This window comes from Pogonomyrmex barbatus, unplaced genomic scaffold (genome assembly GCF_055798465.1).
Source record: "Pogonomyrmex barbatus isolate J1 unplaced genomic scaffold, ASM5579846v1 scaffold8, whole genome shotgun sequence".
In the NCBI taxonomy this organism is placed as follows: domain Eukaryota; kingdom Metazoa; phylum Arthropoda; class Insecta; order Hymenoptera; family Formicidae; genus Pogonomyrmex; species Pogonomyrmex barbatus.
In genome coordinates this window covers 4,662,839-4,680,822 of record NW_028297182.1, presented here as the reverse complement: position 1 = coordinate 4,680,822, position 17,984 = coordinate 4,662,839, and the positions used below count along the sequence as shown (strand labels likewise).

The window sequence follows — 17,984 nt, the reverse complement described above, 5'->3', positions numbered from 1 at the left end:
TTGTTTACCATAGACATTTATACTATACACTAGACCGCTAACTCCTCTATTTACTGAATTTGAAAGTTGACCCCAAAACTTATGTATTACATAATGTGACGTAAGGGAGACAAATGATGTCACGTGAACGTGATCACGTGGTCACGCTAATGTAATATGGCTGATGCATTACAAGCATAGACATTTTTATTAAAGATTAAATATTTCCATTCTTCAAATTCTGCTTTAGAAATTTTTTTCATTTTGTATTAAATAAATTTTTTTACCTAAATCTGATTATATATATATATATATATATATAATTTGATTATACTACAATGAAGAGTGCAATCAATGATGTTACAAATCATTGTCATAAAGGCTCGTATTCGGAATCCTCTTTTATCCTCTTTTATAAGAATATCTCTAAAAATGATTTATAAGCCTTTTGCTTAACTGAGAATGGTTGCGTTCAGCAGAGAAGGCTGATCAGTGAACGTTCAGTGATTCTTTATTATGATTGGTTTCTATACTTACATTCAACGAAGATCTAAAGGTAAGGACCAATCATATTGAAAAATCACTGAGTGCTCACTGATCTGCTTTCTCTGCTGAACGCAGCCAATTACTTTTAGTGATAAAAAAGGATTCGAAATATGGATCTTTATTTTGTTTCTTTTTTTCTAATGTAGAGAGAAAGAGAAAAAATAAACCATGAAAAAAATTTAACTAAAAGGAACAGATTTATAAATGCCTCCCCTTCCTCTCGCGAAGGGGTCATTATGTATTTTGAAACGAGGTGAAAATCATAAAAGTGAATAAATTTACTCGCTTTTAATATATGAAGTTGCAGATATTCTGGTAAATTTCCACTTTTATAATTTCACCTTATTTCAAAATATATAATTGATCCCCTTCTGATAGTCCACTAGAAAATTCCTAAGCAGTAAACGATATGAGTGGATGGGACGTGTGCAATTGAACATGAAAACATGCTCCCTCCCAGTTAATGGTGAGAAGTTGCAATACTGAATGCATTCATTGATTATAGGTCATCTTTATCGAAGCCTATGTCCATGAGCACGAGCACCTTGTAGTATCATCGGTTCGCGTCAGTTGTAATACGGTATTCAGTGTTAAGTGGTAGTGAACATCTTGCGTTACACATGGAATGGAAAAGAACACCAGTTGACATGGTTGGCGAGCAACGGAAACGCTTGTACGATTCCATCGTGCGACAGACGAACGATGATTCGCAGCTGCAGCTGATAAATCTCCCTGATGTTTGCTTGGAAGCAATTTTATCAAATCTCACCTACGATGAGATTTCTAAATATAGGATTGTAAGAGCTCGCCCTTTAGCATTCGCGGGGGATGGATATTCTTCCTTGCCTGTCCTTTTATTAGGCCGTATTCTGTACATGTCATTGATATTATCTCTCCCTCGGCACAGGTTTGTAGACAATTTGACCGGATCTGCAAGAAACTGCTCAATCGTGGTTTCAATCTCATGGAGAAATATCATGCGCAATGCCTCCGCACTGTCAAAAGCAAGTTACCGAGGAGAGAGTCAGAACGACGGAGTCATCCTCTTGCCCGTCATTGCGATATTTTGACAGCGATAGAAACGAGAATCTCTATGCTATCAATGACTTTCATCAAATATGTTGACCTGAATGTTTGCTGCTTTATTCCTGGAAAGGTATTGAACTTTTGCCTCTTGAAAAAGCTGTAAACATTGAAATGATATACAAGTATCTTCTGAATACATATAGTATATACAGGGTGTTTTTAAAAAGGTGATTTAGCTATGTAGAATTCATTAATGTAAATGAAAAAGTTTATATAAGCATAGTGAACTGAATATAGAATATTCAATTGTTACAAAATATCCTATATTCAATATATTCAAAATACATTTCTTGTATATCTTCTAAAGAAACTTATTATAAATTATAGTATAATTAAGTAATAAATATGTTACAATTATGTATTAGGTAATTGATGAAATTTTCCGTGTTCTTCGATTAATTCGAGAGACAAAAACACCACCTAGGGCACATGAAATACTTCAGGAGTTACGGGATATAAGCAGCATGGCCATGGAGCATTTTGATGAAAAAATTTTGCCAGATCTGAAGCATAATATTTGCACATCTATGGTTGGTACTGTGAACTCATATGATCTACCTGGTGGTGTTATGATTTCTCATGGTAGAAACATAAATAATTCTGCACTGCCACATTGCAACAATCATAATGTGAACTGCTTTGAGAAGCTTAATCAGACTTTTAAGAAAATTAATGATCGTACAAAAAGGAATAAGATATTCTTCCTATCTGTAAGAAACCAAATGGGTAAAATGAAATTTAGAATGCAAAGACAAGAATATCAGATACGGAAGCAAAATCTGAGGTTACATAAGCAGGCAAAAAAGATACATGATCAAGATGTGCAATTAGCTGAGTTGCGAAAGCATCTTGAAGAATGGGAACAAAAGATGGTCGATTTAACTACTGAAGTGAGTCGAGCGCGAGAGGGAACTCAGAATCCTGATTCGTTAGAAAGTCGCAAGCGGAAAGCACACATAGACATTATCAACACTGATGCCGAGACACTTCAACAAACAAACGAGTTGCAGGCCAGGAAGCGTAAACTTATAGTAGAAAGAAAAGTATCAAGTGATGCGCAAGATATGAAGTTTAAAAAGTTCATGTCAGAATTACTGGGAAAGAATATGTTAGATGGTTACTTCGTTGATCCCTCATGTCCACGTTGACTCGACTTTTTTACATCAACACTTCTAGTATGAAGGTTTTTGCAGAATTATTATACTCTTTATATAATACATTTTTCAACTGTTATAACAAAATAGAAGTAACCAAAATGTACATCTTGTATATCTAAATCTTAATGTATTATAAAAACATTTTTATTTTTAAGCACTGATTAAAAAAATTCAAATGAAAATTAATATTTTTATTTAATTAAATTGCTTTTTATTCTAAGAACAACATCATACATAAACGAATGAGTTGAGTTTATAGCGCTTTACTTAAAAAGATTAACAAAATAGACTTTGATAAATGCTATGTAAATCTTATCCAAAATATTTTATTGTGCATTTATTGGTGAACTGAAGAATAAAGACAATAAACTATGTTGCAATAACATAATAAAATATATTTTATTAAAATGTTTTAATAAACATTATTTTTAAACATTTTAATAAAATGTATATTAATATGTGATGTATTCATTAAAATAATATGTTAATATCATTTTAATGAAATGATAACTTGAAACATTGAAAGACATTGATCTTATTTATAATGTTATACAAAAATTCTGTAAAGAATATAACTAATTTTGTTATAATTAAATATAAAATTATGTATAATCCCTGACATATGAAAGACTGTAATTCATATTAAATATTGATCAATATATAATAATTTAGCTTGTATTATTTTATCACCATTTCATAATTCTATAGATCTAAAAGAAAAAAAAATACTTGTCGAAATACAGTATATATATAGACTGAATTTATTTGCATAGATATAATCAATTATTATTGGAAAGATAATATGGGATAATAATTTAATTAATGGATAATAATTTAATGTAGAATTTCAAGATGTATGATGGAAACATTTTATAATAAATTAGAAGATTAATATATTTATGAATTTGTATTCACATAATTAGGTATGAATACGTTCACCAAGTTTCATAGACAAATTTTATGTCATTTTTTGCAATACATTACTACAATTAATAATTTACTTTCATTATTCGAATTAATTATTAAAAAAATATAAAAATTTTTATAAAAAATCAAAGTAATATTTCAAATTACTGAGCTTTCGTAGAAGAATCGCTTTGTGAGTCGATTTCTGAATCTACTCTCGTTTCATCTTCTGTTTCGCGGATCGGGAGTTCTATTTCTTCTGCCTCAATATCTTGTTCCTGGAAAAATAAACATTTTTTTTAAATGCGTGTGAAAAATGAATGACATAGGTTGATAGATCGTCAATCTTTATCAATAATTTGCATATCTACATTTTTTACGCAAGCTTCTTGATCCGTGACTTGTGATGGTTCGACAGATGGCAAATCCAAAATTTTCTTATAAATTGGTAAATATGCATTTTTTATATAACTTTGTAGTTGGTCGCGAATTTTTCTTCTCGTGTTATATTTTTCCACTACAGGTAAAACAAGATTATAAATCATGTCCGCTATCAAGTCCTCGTCTGCCAAATTATCGGCGCTACAAAAATATTACCATTTTACATGTCATTTCAATGAAATAATTTTTATACTTATTAATTATTAATACATATCTTACTTTTCTATGGCATCCATTTTGTTGCAAAGTTCTGGGATGTGTTCTTTGGTTGCTTTTTCGGATATCCAATCAATTCCTTCCCTTATAATATCCTCCAAATAAGCTTCTACCGAGTCCTGATTTATTTTTACAATTTGTTTGAACATTTCATCAAATTCTTGTTGTCGATTATGTTCCAGCTGACGTTTGTCCTCAGCGGCTTCTTTCATATATCTTTCTCTTTCGGCAAGCAAGGCAAAAGCGTGAGCTTTACGTTCGTCCTCCAATTTCACCAACTCCTGTGGATGAGAGAAATATTTATTATTTATATTCGAATGAACTATTCCGATAAAAATTACAAAACTTACTTTGTTGAGGAAATCTAACATCCCACGGACTATCTTCCCTTCTAAAGAATTAAGAATCTCACGTAAACGGTCTTCATGTATTAATTGATCTTCCTGTATTAATAGACCTTCTTCTGTTTGATCTTCCTGTATCACTTGATCTTCCTGTATCGCTTGATCTTCCTGTATCGTTTGATCTTCCTGTATCGTTTGATCTTCCTGTATAGTTTGATCTTCCTGTATTGATTGATTTTCTTGTATTGATTGATCATCCTGTAATCGCTGCAAATTGATCATATATGCATGTTCATCATGGTTTTCCAGTTGATCATCATGGTTTTCCAGTTGATCATCATGGTTTTCCAGTTGATCATCATGGTTTTCCTGCTGTTCGAGCGCCTGAGACAATTGCAATTCTTTGTATCTATTGCGTTCTTTATATATCGGTAAAATATGCAGTTTTATTGTGCTTTCTATCGTTTATTGTACGATAAAAACGTAGCTCATTAGGATTTTTATTATGTTTCTTCGAAATACACATGAATAATTTGATTTATATTTTACCATGTGTTGTATCGCTCTGCCTTTAATCAATTTCTGAATAAATATAGCAGGCTTCTCCTGTTGTGTCTGCTTATTATTCCATACATCCGACCTGTGTGGTGTAATAGGTAAATCCGGCTGTTTGTGATTACGTTTCGTTAATGTTAGACCTACATCTACGGATTTAACATTCATCCGAATGGCTTTCAGATCAGAATGAAGCTGCTTCAATTTTTCCTCCGTCCACCTGGTTTCTCGTATGCAAATATCTCTCGGTTTAGGCCCGCGTTTAGTCGCTTTCGATTCTTCAATGGCCGGCAACCAACTGAGCGTTGTATCTTCTTCCTTTTCTTTCTCTAAATAAAAATTGCAAGGAGATAAGTAATAGCAATTAGTAGTATTAATTATAATCGAATGTACTCACGCTCGATATGGCATTCGCTTAAGAATCGCTCTTGCGAAAGAATTTCATGTCGTCTCTGAGGATATTCACCAAAACGCATTTGCAACGCATACAAATCAGATCTGGGATCAATGTGTCGTTCGATTATATCAGGTTTATGAGGCTTCTGCCTATCGTGATGCTTTTTGCGTAATTTTCGCAGATCTCGCGTAAGATTATGTCTAATGGTCCTAACTTGGTTGTCCCGACGTTTCCTCAACTTTTTCTCGAGTCTACTGAAACGACCCTGCACTTTCTCTTTATACTCCGACTCACGACTTTGTAGAAGATCCCTCATCAGATTCAGACGTAAATCCATTATGAACTGAATCTCCTAAAGTAAGATATAATTAAAAAAAAAAAAAAAAAAAAAAACATGGATGTATTAAGTAGGAGATTTTGATTATGTAAGCTACATTAGTTAAAGGAAGATAAAGTACAATTATTACGTTACAGAAAATTCTTCTTTATGTCTTGAAGTACTTACCGACTCCCGAAATGCCCATTCGTCTATCTCTAAAGCCGTTATTATCGAATTTCTCATTTTTATGTTGGCCGCTGTATCCATCGGTGGTAGAACAGCCTCCCAAGCTCTTTTCATTCTCATTCTATTGATCACATGCACCTCATGGATACCCGCGGGTAATCCATGCTTCCAAGTAAGATGAGCCAGCGTCAATATTTCCGGATTGTGACCTGAATGAAAAATTAAAATATCTTTATTAAAGTTCTCTCTTGATTTGAAGAACATTGGCATCTTCATCAACTTTATCTCTTCCTCGTGATTTTCTTTCAAGATTTTAATTTTTTAATTGATTTATTCAATCAAAATATAACATATAATTACAATTGTTGTTATATTAATGTAATTCACAATGTGATTTTTGTTACCTGAAATAATTTTGCATGGTGGCTCCCAAGGTTCGGTTTGCGCCTCGCTCTCTCTGTAATCCGTTTGCGTTTCTGCATTTTTGTATGGCTCCGATTTAGGGGATGCGGTGTAATATCGTCTCTGTACAGTTTGTAGAATTTCACTTAGAGCCTTGTGTTTCAAACAACGTGGAGTGTCCGCAGTTTGTATTTTCGATATAACCAAAGGTTTTCGAAAATGCTTACATGTATCTCCGCCAATGATTCCGATTGTTTTACCTCGTACAGCCATTCTTCTGTAAGAATTGAAGTTTTTCGATTAATCTCTATATAAAAGAATGATATCTAAAATTTATGAAACTCAACGAGGAGTCGAAACAGAAAAAAACTATTTTTAAAATAAAAATGATAAATGAAGGCTTACCCAAGATTTAAAGAATAACTGCATAACTTGTATCGTCTTGAGCAATCATTCCTGTAATCTTGAAACTTTCTATCTAGATCTTCAGAACACTTATTTGTCTTCTGAAATATGAATGTTGGCAAATTTATTAATTGAGGAGAAGCTGCAATATATTCATTCAAGATCATATTAACAAATACTTACAAATAAACTGGTTTTTTGAGCATTGGAGGATCTGAAAGGACGATTGTTGCTACTGCATACAGTGTAAGTGTGGTCTGCTAACGCATCATCAAAAAATTGTTACTTAACAGTTAACTGTTAAACTTATATGACATATATATCTTACGACATTTCACGCCTCCTTTCGCCATAATTTGCAATGTACTTAATTGCGACTTATTATTTTATTTAAAATATCTGGTTTATCTTATTCTTTCGAAAGTCATAGGAATAAAATGTCTGTCACGTCCGAGTAACCGTCTTGATAATCCAATATCGATCAAACAGTATTCCATAGCAGCAAAAATATACGGGAAGAATAAATGTCAACATTAATAATTGATTAATGTATATTTTATATTTTTCGGATACTTGTGTTACACTTAACAGTGATCAAATGTTTACATATGTTATATCCTGCAAACATAATGAATCTTTAGAAATAGCAATATTATTCATAAACTTTATGTAATGAATTATTCTCATTTTCTATGGGAAATACGTATAAGAATTCATATAAATCAATAACATCAGGAACATATCTTTTATCTTAGCTTCATATAGATAATTTGTATCCGCGGATACAATTAACATACATTGGTATTAGACTCTATATAGTTACATAAACTTTGATTATCAATATGTAATAACATATTATATATGTATATATATGATTAATATTTTAATTCATATGGATACCTCATAGACATTATATTTAAATTATTATTAATATAACATATATTTTCAACATTAATTAGAATAACAATTTCTATACAATTGTAAATTGTGATAAAATTCAAAATATATATTTATAAACAAAACTGAAATTAGCTTTGGCACGTACAATTATCTTTTAATTCGCAACTACATTCTATAAAAATGTTTAATTATCAGTAAATAATTAATAGAAATTATAGTTACATAGTGATTTTTTTTTAAAGTAGACAATAAAAGTTTTAATTGCAATTGCAACAATAATTCTTATATATACAAATACGTATATGTTTCCTTTCATAAAAAAAATCGCATATGTTAATATAAATTACTTTTATATAACAATTGATTAAAATTACGATCATTACTGTATGCTTTTACAAACAGTGCGCTTTTTGAGAATTTTTTAATTCCATTAATCATTAACGATTCTATTAGAGAATATTGCAATAAAAAAGTTTTCTTAATAATTCATTCAATAGGATCTCGTAGTTTCTTTAGACATTTAATCTGCGTAATGGTTTAAAATAACCATTTCCAAAAGAACCTAGATGCTCAGGCCAGCTCTGATGTAGCGAAATATTTTTGCATGTTTGATTAGGTAACATATCTTCTGGGCATACGCATTCCAGCTTCATTCTGTATATTGTCATTTGACCAAACGCAAATCTTATTTTGATATTTTCTCTATCCATTGATTCTTGATACAATCTATAATCAACATCTCGTTCGGATAAGCAGTCACTTATGATTTCACTTTCCTTCATATACCGTAATTTATTCCCTAATAATGTTTTCTTTCTACGAATGCACTCCTGATCAGCTTGAGATAAGATCACAGGCGTCTCGGATGACGGCAGCCAGAATGTAGAGAATACTAAGTCCACTGAAGTTTTTTCTGTGGATTCAGCGATAGATGGTAAGAGAATACCGGTTGGCGGCTGCATCTGAATACCATTAATACCGCTTGACCGATCATCAGTTTCGGAGTTTCGTTTAGTTCTTCGCCTTTGCCGTATTTTAAAATCTTTGTCGGTTATCGATGGCTTTTTTCTAATCTTGCCTTTATTTTGATTTTTCAATGATTCTCGTTTAAACACCTTTTCTATACTAGCGTCATCGTCCGCGTCTTGGACAATGTTGGAGAAAATAGGTTTATAAATCTGTCTTCGCTTTGCCACATCGATTTTCTTAATAGCAGAAGTTGTATTTTGATGATTGATGATTATTTTTGTAACATTTAATGTTTCAGTACGTGTGTCTTCTGGCAATTCAGTATTTATATTCTCGATTTCTAATTCGCTTGTGAGAACTGATGTATTTAATGCACTCTGTGTTGTCCTTTCGATATTTGAATCATTGTTCGTCATAGTTGATGACAATTCATCTTCAAAACTTGAAGTTGACGTCATAGATACATTCATTGTATCAACTTTGTTCACCGAGACATTTTTTTTATCATTAATTTCTTTAATTTTTCTCTTTTTTCCTAGATTAATATTCTCAGTGTTCAATCGCAAATTACGTTGGATCGATACAGGTGTCGAGTAATTGTTAATTTCTTTGGAAATGGGTCCTTCACGAGAAGTATTCATCGAATCTTTATCTACACTGATGATACTCCTCTGCTCTCGCATTTCAGTTTGCGGATAATCGCTCTCTTGTCCATCTTCGTTATTACCATTATCACTTCCGTATAGACCATCGTACTCTTTATCCGACTGTATATCATCTTCTGTCCATTTGTTATTATCCGACTTCCACTCTCGATCTACATCTAAATTCTCCTCGATATTATCTTCAGGATTGTGTTTCTTATGGCTCTTAAATTCATCAAAATTTTCGTATACCGCAGCCGGTTCATATTTACCAATCTCTTCGAGTAAATTATTTTTGTGCTTAAAAATACTATTTTTCCGGTGATTCTTATGGATTCTCGGTGACCTTTCGGAAACAAGCGGTATGTTACGTAACTCGTTTGAATTATTGAATTCTACTGACTTCCATTCCTCTGAATAATATAATGATTGTCCGGGTGGACCAACGTGTTGACTCAGGGCTAACAATCTCATGGTGAGCGTCGAATTGAACCTCAAACGACAGAGATCGATGCGCGTTTGTGATATAGGACTCTGGCCTTTTAAAAATTGATATTTCTCCTTGACACCTTCATAGTTTAAACAGTCAGTGGACCAATGTAAAAACCAATCGTTACCGAATCCATCGACGGTGATTGACAATCCAGACATTTGTCCACTCAAGCTGTCCTCCATCGGTTTTTCGAGCAAAGGTTGTCCATTACGACCGTCTACGACTGTAGCCACAGTATAATAGTACGTGGACAAACCAGCGCCTATCTGATGCTTCACCATAAAGTCTGGTATATCGTCATCATTATAATAACCGGGAATGGGGATGCTAATTACTTCAGAGTCGGGGACTGTATAATTCCAAATAGGTTCAAATGAGGATCCATTGTACGCTATAATTGTAGAATTGAACATAGCGGCGACAATATCTACGATTCCATCTGACGTAATATCGATTAGGATCGGTGGCAATAATGCACCTTTATCGGTATTGTAACTGAGCTTTCGTAATTGCTGTAATAAAAATATCCAAAGAAATAATTAATGATAATATTGAAACTTAATATAAATTTTCTGCGTTACACGATTACATACCAAATCACCATAAAATACATTAGCTTGAGACACTATGTACAGTCCACCAGCATCTTGCTGACTGGTTGTAGTCAGAACAAATATGTTTTCTCCATCGGGATGTACCATGATTTGCGGTGCTATAAATAGCTGTTCTGTATCTGGTAAATTAATACTGCGTATGACATCTCCACTTCTTCCCGATATCATAAGTATGTTGCTCGTTTGGATATTGTCTGATTGCACAACATGCGATGCTGTTATGTCAGCAACACTATCACCATCCATATCAGGTATAAATCTTGCATCATAAACATCCAAAATTCTCTGTTGCTCCGAAGACATTGCTGGATCTTGAATTGGTATCTCCCATATCTTAGAACCATCGTGACCATGAATGGCTTGCAATATCCCACCACGTCCAGATATGATACAATCTTTGATGTTGTCGCTCGTCAAATCTGCATCACAGTGAACAGAAAATATTTTATGGGCAGTCCAATGTGTCCAGATGAGATCACCCGTTTTTCCGTTCAATGCTAGTACACCACCTAGACATGGTGTTTGATTCCCGAAATATATAACACAGGCATATTCTGGATCATCCATTATATCCACATCTAAATTTGTAAATTAATAACTGTTACAATGGTTGATTAAATTAACAATCTAATCATAAAATAACATTTATTATTCACCTTAGATTGTTAAGAAACATGTAACTGTGAAACCAAAAGTCTGTAAGAGGCAAACAAAATAAAAATAGTTACTTGAAAATCACAATGCAACATAGTATAATGGCATGTAGAAAACAAATTGCAAATTATAAACATTATACAAAAAAAACCAGGAAAATATTGAAATAACCAATCACAAAAAAAAGAAAACATTTGTACAAGTCTACATTCATTCTCTACCTGTGCTAAATCCCACAATAATATCTTCAATTCCATCAGAGTTAACATCGTTACTTCTTAGTGGTGCCTCAGATGTTAACTTTGGCAATGATCTGGCCCACAAAACTTTGGATGAGAGAGAAGTACAGGAAATTATCTTGGATTCATTTGTAGTTTTTGTTGACTCATGCGATAGCCAATTTTTTAATATAGTTAACGGCATTGGAAATATATTCGCAGTAAATATACAGAGTATAATTAAGCCTAATACTATAATCAGCGCTGTAATTCCATAGCACAATGGCACAAGAAATGCCTTATATGGAACCTTGTGGTTCTGAAAGCTGCAGGATTTTTTGCATTTTCTGCGAGGTGCCATCAGAGGCCGTTTTACTCCGCCATCGTCGTCTAATTTCAATCCACCGTTTCTGCCATCCCTTATGAACACTTCGTCATCAATGTCAGTGAGATCATCGTCATCCAAATTGTCTCTGACCGCCAGTTTTGGCAGAGTCGGATATACCGCTGCCATTCTTTACACCTACAGAATTTGAAAGTCAAAAGAAAACAATTCACAGACTACAAACCGAATAATGTTAACCGGGCTGAAGTATTAGCAGAAATCTTGCAAAATTAAAAACATATATGTATACCTGGAAATGTCTAACTTTTTAAATACACTCAGAATATGCAGAATATACGCTCAGATATATGCTTTTTCAAATATGACTTCAATTCTCACGCATATATTCTTACCGATTTTCAAGGAAATATCATACTGCAGTTTCTGTCGATTAAAAAATGTATACAAATAAAATACCAAGCGTATTAACACAATATTTACTCAAGTGTTTATCCAGTGTGTCACTGTAATTTTCTAGATATAATGACACGAAATAACTAGGTCACTATATTTCTAGGGAGGTCGGTTCAGAAAATCTATAATTTGTACATACGACAGACTATATATTTTCCGGCAATAAATATCAAGAAAAAATAGATTCATATAGATCAATCTCATTATCTCAGATAAATTAATCGGCCGATTATTCCATTGGAATTGAATAGAGATATTATAATCAAAGACTGGCCACAACTCTGATCCGCCAATCAGAGACTCTGATCCGCCATGTTTTGGCTAAATCCTACGAGAAAGAAAGAAAAATACACCATCTCACTCTAATTAATAATGTGTTTTGATTAGAGTGAAAGAAATATACACAATCTCACTCTAATCCATAGCAATATTTTTTACTTTGCATGTGCATTGATTTAAGTGTATTGTGCATGTGTATTAAACACGTGGAAAGCGTGATAATATATTATTAAATAATAGAGATACTAAAATTACAAAATATAGTCATAAATTAATTAATTGTGATAAATCAATATAAAAAATGAATGGATATTCATTTTTTTACTTAAATTTTATTTTATATTGTAATAAAGTTTGTTTATAATAATAATAAATATGTATAATAATCCTTTCTAAAAAAAGGTATGATATCAATACTTGCATCTTTCGAAATTCGAAGTTTATTGTTGACACTTTTCCGCGATGGATTCTTTCGTTACGCTAACTTTATAAATATACTCTATCAATGTACTGATTTCACAAAGGATCGTTTTGATAATTGTGTATCAAAAAGTTAAAAATATTATAGTGTAACAGTAGTATAATAGTATTATATTAATTTTTGTTCTTGTATTGAAAAAGATAAATAGCGAAAAAAAAAATAAATAAATTTAAAATTGTTAAAATTAAAGGATATATATTAATAAATTAGTAATATAATTATGTAAAATAAAGTTTTATAAATATACACATTTTATTACCTTTAAAATGCTTATGTTTTTAAATTATAATATTACAATTTAAGATTAATGTAGTTAATGTATTTGAAAATAAGTGGGAATAGTCAAAAGATGACGGACCAATCAAAAGTTGCCTTTTCGTGGCCAGTCTTTGATTATAGAGTCTCTAGAATTGACCAATCACATTGCGAAATTAACCATTTGACTAATGTGATTGATCAATTTCAATGGAATAATTGGCCAATTAAGAGATGGCGAGAACGGCTTTATAAAGTTATAATTTACGATTTTTTAAGTAATTTCCTTTTTTGAAATCATTTATTTAAAAATTGTCGAATTTTATTTAAAAATTGTCGAATTTAAAAGTTTAATTATTTGATAGTCAGCCAAATAATTTCAATTCATTATTCTTACACTATGTAATTAATTGATATAAATAAATAAAATTAAATAAATAAAATTAAATAAAATTTTTATACAAAATTGTATTATTTTTTATTATCGTTTATTATCGTTATATTTTATTGGCTGAAATGTAATCTTAAGACGATCTTAAATATAAGAACTGTCTATAAATACTGCCCTATGTTTGAAATTTAGTGAAAGTGAGAAAAAAATTTTAATACAGTCCAATGAAGGAACAGACTTTATATGTATATCCATCTTGCATGAGATACAAAAGTATTGAGAAGTGCAAGTAAACGAGTACACGATAACGAGAGAGAATAGATGAAAAACTTCAGTCTATATTGTTTACAACCTACAGCTGGACCAACTGGTCCACGATTTCTGTAGATTGTTTCACCTGGTTTCACCATAACTCTGATAGAAGAGTTAACCTCAACATCCGTCTGCAGATTTTCTCGCCGTAAATGTATGTGACATATCTACGTGAAAGACAGTTTTGTTAAAATATATGATAACATGATGATAGAATAAAGGATCTCGTCAGAGGAGGGGCGTAGATCACAGATATTTAATTCTTAAGATAGCGAAGATGGCACTCGCTCCAAAAGATCTCTTAAAACTGATGGAACTCCTCGACGAGGAGAACCTGGAAATCAGTTTGGAAAGTCTTTGCAGTCAATTGCATCAGAGCTTTTCTAAAGAGGATCGCTTCAAGGTGGGCATGGCACTATTGCTGCACTTGCAGCACGTCGATCTGCTGCCCAAACATACTCAGCGAGTCGTAGCATTGACATTGTTGTATGATCTGTACCGTGGCGAATCATTAGCTTCCACGCCTTTTGCCTCTGTATTTGTACAGGTATTGAAGCCACAGGAAGACACCAATAACGGAAATGCAAGACCGTCTAGTCATACAGGTCACATACCGTTCCTATCTAATTGCGAAAAGAATTTGCTTGTCAACTTGCTGGGATACAATCAGAAAGATGTTATGAAGAAGACACCGCGGCAGATCGTGGACGAATTCTCATTCGCCACTGTACCATCTATCGACCTGACCAGTCTGCAATTGCAGCTAGCAGAACATCAGTCCGAACTGCCGTCGGTTAGCAGATGCGGGAATCCTATAATATTACCCGATATGGATCATTCCAAAGTGGTGGAGCATGACAAAACTACTGCGAGAAACGTGCTAGAAACCCTCACCACTGGCGATCCGCCTTTATACAGGCAAAGCTACCGTCCCGAATTTCTGAGACTCGCACCACCGATTTATCATTCCATGAATGAAATAGCTTGGCTCCACGTCACGGAACCGGCTCAATTTACCATTGAATATGACACCAGTATGTGTGTATCAAATTGTGCTAGTGCGGAAGCACGTAAACTCATGGGCAAAGCTTTTAAGAACGTTCTAACACTGGCGCAACAGCAACATCTAATCAATGAGCTGGACAAGGATCCTAAGCTTGTTTATCATATTGGACTCACACCTCCCAAACTACCAGATCTGGTTGAGAATAATCCTCTAATCGCTATTGAAGTTCTACTGAAGTTGATGCAATCTAGCCAGATTACAGAATATTTTAGCGTCTTAGTAAACATGGAAATGTCCCTTCACTCCATGGAGGTTGTGAATAGATTAACTACCACAGTGGACTTACCTACGGAATTTGTACATTTATATATCAGCAATTGTATATCCACTTGCGAAACTATCAAAGATCGTTACATGCAGAATCGATTGGTAAGACTTGTTTGTGTGTTTCTACAATCCTTAATAAGAAACAAGATCATAAATGTGCAAGAATTATTTATCGAGATTCAAGCATTTTGTGTTGAATTCAGTCGTATCAGGGAAGCTGCTGCATTATTTCGGCTTCTAAAACAACTTGAGTCTGGTGATACTGGTGGACTTAATGCTCCACCCACAAAAAATAAAACAGATATTTGTTAAAATATGCTATATGACTTGTAGATGTTTAAGACATTCACATCGAAAAAATATTTATTAATTGAAAGATTATCATTGTTTAGATAATTAAATTTGGTATGAAATGTGATTATTTAAGAATACATGTTTTAAATATCGTATCCTCTGTATTGGAAATCAATATTTTGTAGGATTATAAGTTAAGTTTTATTATAAGTAGATGATAATTTCGCAAATTAATTATATGTAAAAAAAATTACTCAACAAGACACATCAAAAAATGTGTTTGAAGGAAAAAATCGTAGGAAAATTTAAATGATTTTGATTTATATGATGTTGTACGTAAATATAAATTATTCAAATTTGTTATATATACATATATATATATATATATATATATATATATATATATATATATGAAGGATTCAGAATAATATATTCGCATAGAATATTTCTAATTTCAAATTTTTAATGGTTTTCTATATTGAACATGTTCAATATAAAATAGTATCTATCTTGTAATAAATAAATGCCTTACTTATATAAATAATAAATTTTTAATTGTAAAATTTTTATATACATTTATACCTATCATACTTCAGACTTCAAGTACAAAGAAATTGAATTATACAGTACATATAGCTGTTGTATGCAATTTCACACGCGTTTTCTACATAAATATCTTGTTTATTAATATGTATGTACATTTTGCAATATTGATTGATTTGTAATCGATAAACTTTAATATTCATAAAATTATGTTTATAAAAGAAGAATATGTGAAAATCTGTTATATTGTATAATCAAATATAGGTACAATAAAGTAATATATATAAATTTCACAATCTATTACAAATATCGACATGAGAAATGCCCATTGTGATCTGTTATGATCTAATATGTTGCATAAACGGGGTAATCAATATATAATCCCATCCCCAAATGATCCCCAAATCCATTGGAACAATGTTTTTTTAATCATTTTTATAGATAAAATTAAATAATTTATAATACTTCAATCAGTGTATATCATTGATAAAATTCTTACTAAGAATTGGCGTACCTTATTGCTGTTATTGATTCAAAAGACAATTTTATTTTCAAATTATCCTTATAAGCTTACGATTTATACTACAAACACCTTACAAAATTACATAATATTTTACATTTTATATGCAACACAATTATAATATTATAAATTATTAATACATAAATTATAATGAAGTGACTGCTAGCATAACATTAAAATCGCTATCAAAGTAGATTGTTGATTTTATTTTCAAATTGATGTGTATGTCCAGTTACAATTATTTTTACACACACACACACACACACACACACACATGCACATCAATAAAAAAATCAAGTATATAGTATAGCTAGTAATAATTATTACCGCGTTATTAAAGTAACGATCTCAATTATGTAAATGATTTGAAGTTAAAATGATTTTTATTAATACGTATGAAAATAATCAATTATTTAAAAAGATTAATGTCAACAATGTAAGCAATAAATATTATAAGTTTAAAGAAAAATTATTATATTATTAAATTATTATATTATTAATCGATTGTAAATTTTTGAAAAATAAAAATAAAAATATTTATAAATATTATATTTAAAGAAAATTAATATTGTAAATATATATAAATATAAATATATAAATATATATACACACACACACACACACACACACACACACACACACACACACACATATATATATATATAGATACATTATTTAATAAGAACCAATTACTTGTAAAAGGTGTATCTTTTTTAAATCTGTTACAAGTTTTTGAGTACTATTTAATATAACATATTAATAGAAATCTTCGAGTACTCAAAAATAAAATTTCACCATTATAAGTTTCTATTCTTCATCTACATATGAAATCGTTGCTGATTTTTTATTCAATTATGACTCTCTCTCTCTCTGTGTGTGTGTGTGTGTGTGTGCGCGCGCGCGCGCGCGTACGTGTAAGCGCGACATGCTTTACACACTATCAAAGCATTTCTTTATATTAGCCGAATTATATTTACTTCTTTTTATTTTGAAATAGTTTTTAAATTATTTATTACTTATAAAAACTTACTTATAAATAAATATTAATATTTACTTATAAATAAATATAAATATTTAATCAATTTAGCAATTGTCTTGATTATATAATCGTAAAAATTAAAAAAAATTAAGGTTAATAATCGAAAGAAAATTATTAGATTTTATTAAAATATTTATGAAAATATCTATATGTCAATATTGAAAATTTTATTTAAACATTATTGAAAAATGATATTTACGTATCTATAAAATTTTCCTAAATATTTGAAAAGAGACGCTCACTGAGATAATATTTTTGTCACTCTGTCAATTCCAATATTTATGAACTATGTGATTCACAATTAAGT

General features: G+C 31.3%; 4 protein-coding genes across 6 annotated transcripts; 2 read left to right on the top strand and 2 right to left on the bottom strand.

Annotated features, from left to right (window-relative positions):
* The first annotated feature begins 966 nt into the window (after positions 1-966).
* pall (F-box protein pallbearer) lies at positions 967-3,435 on the top strand. The gene is made up of 3 exons (XM_011639619.3): positions 967-1,322; positions 1,433-1,681; positions 1,977-3,435. The coding sequence occupies exons 1-3, from the start codon at positions 1,146-1,148 to the stop codon at positions 2,757-2,759; spliced, it is 1,209 nt and encodes a 402-aa protein (XP_011637921.1). The 5' UTR covers positions 967-1,145; the 3' UTR covers positions 2,760-3,435.
* A 73-nt stretch (positions 3,436-3,508) lies between these two features.
* Positions 3,509-7,162, bottom strand: LOC105427739 (cilia- and flagella-associated protein 91). The gene is given in 9 exon segments (XM_089083741.1): positions 3,509-4,256; positions 4,335-4,612; positions 4,682-5,047; positions 5,198-5,559; positions 5,628-5,979; positions 6,133-6,341; positions 6,537-6,811; positions 6,940-7,040; positions 7,123-7,162. Coding segments are annotated over 7 exon segments (2,256 nt in total). The 5' UTR covers positions 6,808-6,811; positions 6,940-7,040; positions 7,123-7,162; the 3' UTR covers positions 3,509-3,838.
* A 314-nt stretch (positions 7,163-7,476) lies between these two features.
* LOC105427738 (uncharacterized) lies at positions 7,477-12,293 on the bottom strand. Of its 2 annotated transcripts, none has more exons than XM_011639620.3 (4): positions 12,067-12,293; positions 11,435-11,954; positions 10,539-11,137; positions 7,477-10,457 (listed from the first exon to the last, which is right to left on the bottom strand). In XM_011639620.3, exons 2-4 carry the CDS (start codon positions 11,943-11,945, stop codon positions 8,352-8,354), a joined length of 3,216 nt encoding a protein of 1,071 aa, XP_011637922.2. In that variant the 5' UTR covers positions 11,946-11,954; positions 12,067-12,293; the 3' UTR covers positions 7,477-8,351. The 2 variants fall into 2 exon arrangements, with proteins under 2 accessions (XP_011637922.2, XP_011637923.2); XM_011639621.3 differs by lacking the exon at positions 12,067-12,293 and adding an exon at positions 11,216-11,255 and having other exon boundaries at positions 11,435-11,537.
* A 1,586-nt stretch (positions 12,294-13,879) lies between these two features.
* Positions 13,880-16,414, top strand: Not11 (CCR4-NOT transcription complex subunit 11). Of its 2 annotated transcripts, XM_011639625.2 has the most exons (2): positions 13,880-15,383; positions 15,485-16,414. In XM_011639625.2, exons 1-2 carry the CDS (start codon positions 14,226-14,228, stop codon positions 15,530-15,532), a joined length of 1,206 nt encoding a protein of 401 aa, XP_011637927.2. In that variant the 5' UTR covers positions 13,880-14,225; the 3' UTR covers positions 15,533-16,414. The 2 variants fall into 2 exon arrangements, with proteins under 2 accessions (XP_011637927.2, XP_011637926.2); XM_011639624.2 differs by having other exon boundaries at positions 13,880-16,414.
* Positions 16,415-17,984: the final 1,570 nt, after the last annotated feature.

What these genes read in the sequence shown, in the direction of transcription:
- pall (XM_011639619.3), top strand. Translation starts at nt 1,146, where the DNA reads ATGGAATGGAAAAGAACACCAGTTGACATGGTTGGCGAGCAACGGAAA. An exon ending in AGATTTCTAAATATAGGATT is followed by an intron (nt 1,323 to 1,432) that starts GTAAGAGCTCGC and finishes CCCTCGGCACAG; the next exon opens with GTTTGTAGACAATTTGACCG. An exon ending in GCTGCTTTATTCCTGGAAAG is followed by an intron (nt 1,682 to 1,976) that starts GTATTGAACTTT and finishes ATTATGTATTAG; the next exon opens with GTAATTGATGAAATTTTCCG.
- LOC105427738 (XM_011639620.3), bottom strand. Translation starts at nt 11,945, where the DNA reads ATGGCAGCGGTATATCCGACTCTGCCAAAACTGGCGGTCAGAGACAAT. An exon ending in TATTGTGGGATTTAGCACAG is followed by an intron (nt 11,138 to 11,434) that starts GTAGAGAATGAA and finishes TTACAAATTTAG; the next exon opens with ATGTGGATATAATGGATGAT. An exon ending in ATGTATTTTATGGTGATTTG is followed by an intron (nt 10,458 to 10,538) that starts GTATGTAATCGT and finishes TTTTTATTACAG; the next exon opens with CAATTACGAAAGCTCAGTTA.
- Not11 (XM_011639624.2), top strand. Translation starts at nt 14,226, where the DNA reads ATGGCACTCGCTCCAAAAGATCTCTTAAAACTGATGGAACTCCTCGAC.